This window comes from Geospiza fortis, unplaced genomic scaffold, assembly GCF_000277835.1.
Source record: "Geospiza fortis unplaced genomic scaffold, GeoFor_1.0 scaffold206, whole genome shotgun sequence".
NCBI classification, from domain to species: Eukaryota; Metazoa; Chordata; class Aves; order Passeriformes; family Thraupidae; genus Geospiza; species Geospiza fortis.
Genome location: NW_005054311.1, coordinates 3,951,541 through 3,952,045, shown reverse-complemented (window position 1 = coordinate 3,952,045; position 505 = coordinate 3,951,541). Strand labels below are relative to the sequence as shown.

General features: G+C 54.7%; 1 protein-coding gene across 1 annotated transcript in view; it reads left to right on the top strand.

Moving 5' to 3' along the window:
• The first annotated feature begins 151 nt into the window (after window positions 1-151).
• The window catches only part of SDHA (succinate dehydrogenase complex flavoprotein subunit A), a 15,343-nt gene continuing 14,989 nt past the window's right edge, over window positions 152-505 (top strand). The window contains exon 1 of the mRNA XM_031055662.1: window positions 152-169. Within this exon, the coding sequence (XP_030911522.1) occupies window positions 167-169 (3 nt within the window). The 5' untranslated portion in view covers window positions 152-166. The remainder of the gene's footprint in view (window positions 170-505) is intronic.

The window sequence follows — 505 nt, the reverse complement described above, 5'->3', positions numbered from 1 at the left end:
GTCCCCGCCCCTGCCGGGCCCTTTTTATTCCATTAACGCCGAGGGCCAGAGGCTGCCGTGAGCCGCATCTGAATGCTGCCGTCTGGAACTGCCGAGCCTGCTTTCTGTCCTAGAGGGACAGCACGGTCTTTCCTTCACCCTTCTGTCCGAATCTCGTGTCTACGAAATGGTCTTTCCCACAACTTCAAAATATGATTCTGGCCTGTTTATTACGCAAACTTTCAGGCGGTGTCAGAGAGACAAAGAGGCTGATTCTTACAGTATTGGAGATCACCAGGGAAAAATAACGGCAGTAACATAATTCTAGTTTTCGATTTTTTAAAAATGTTCTTTACGCTCGAAACAGGAGCTGTTTAGAAATCTTCCGTCACGAAGCTCTTGGGCGGGGTGGGATCGCTCTGCGGGGCTCCCCCTCGCGGCACTGTTGGTCTGTCCCGCCGAGCCCCGCGCGTGCGCCCTTCACGCCTGCTCCCCCCTCCCCACCCCAAGTCTGCGGTGCGTGATG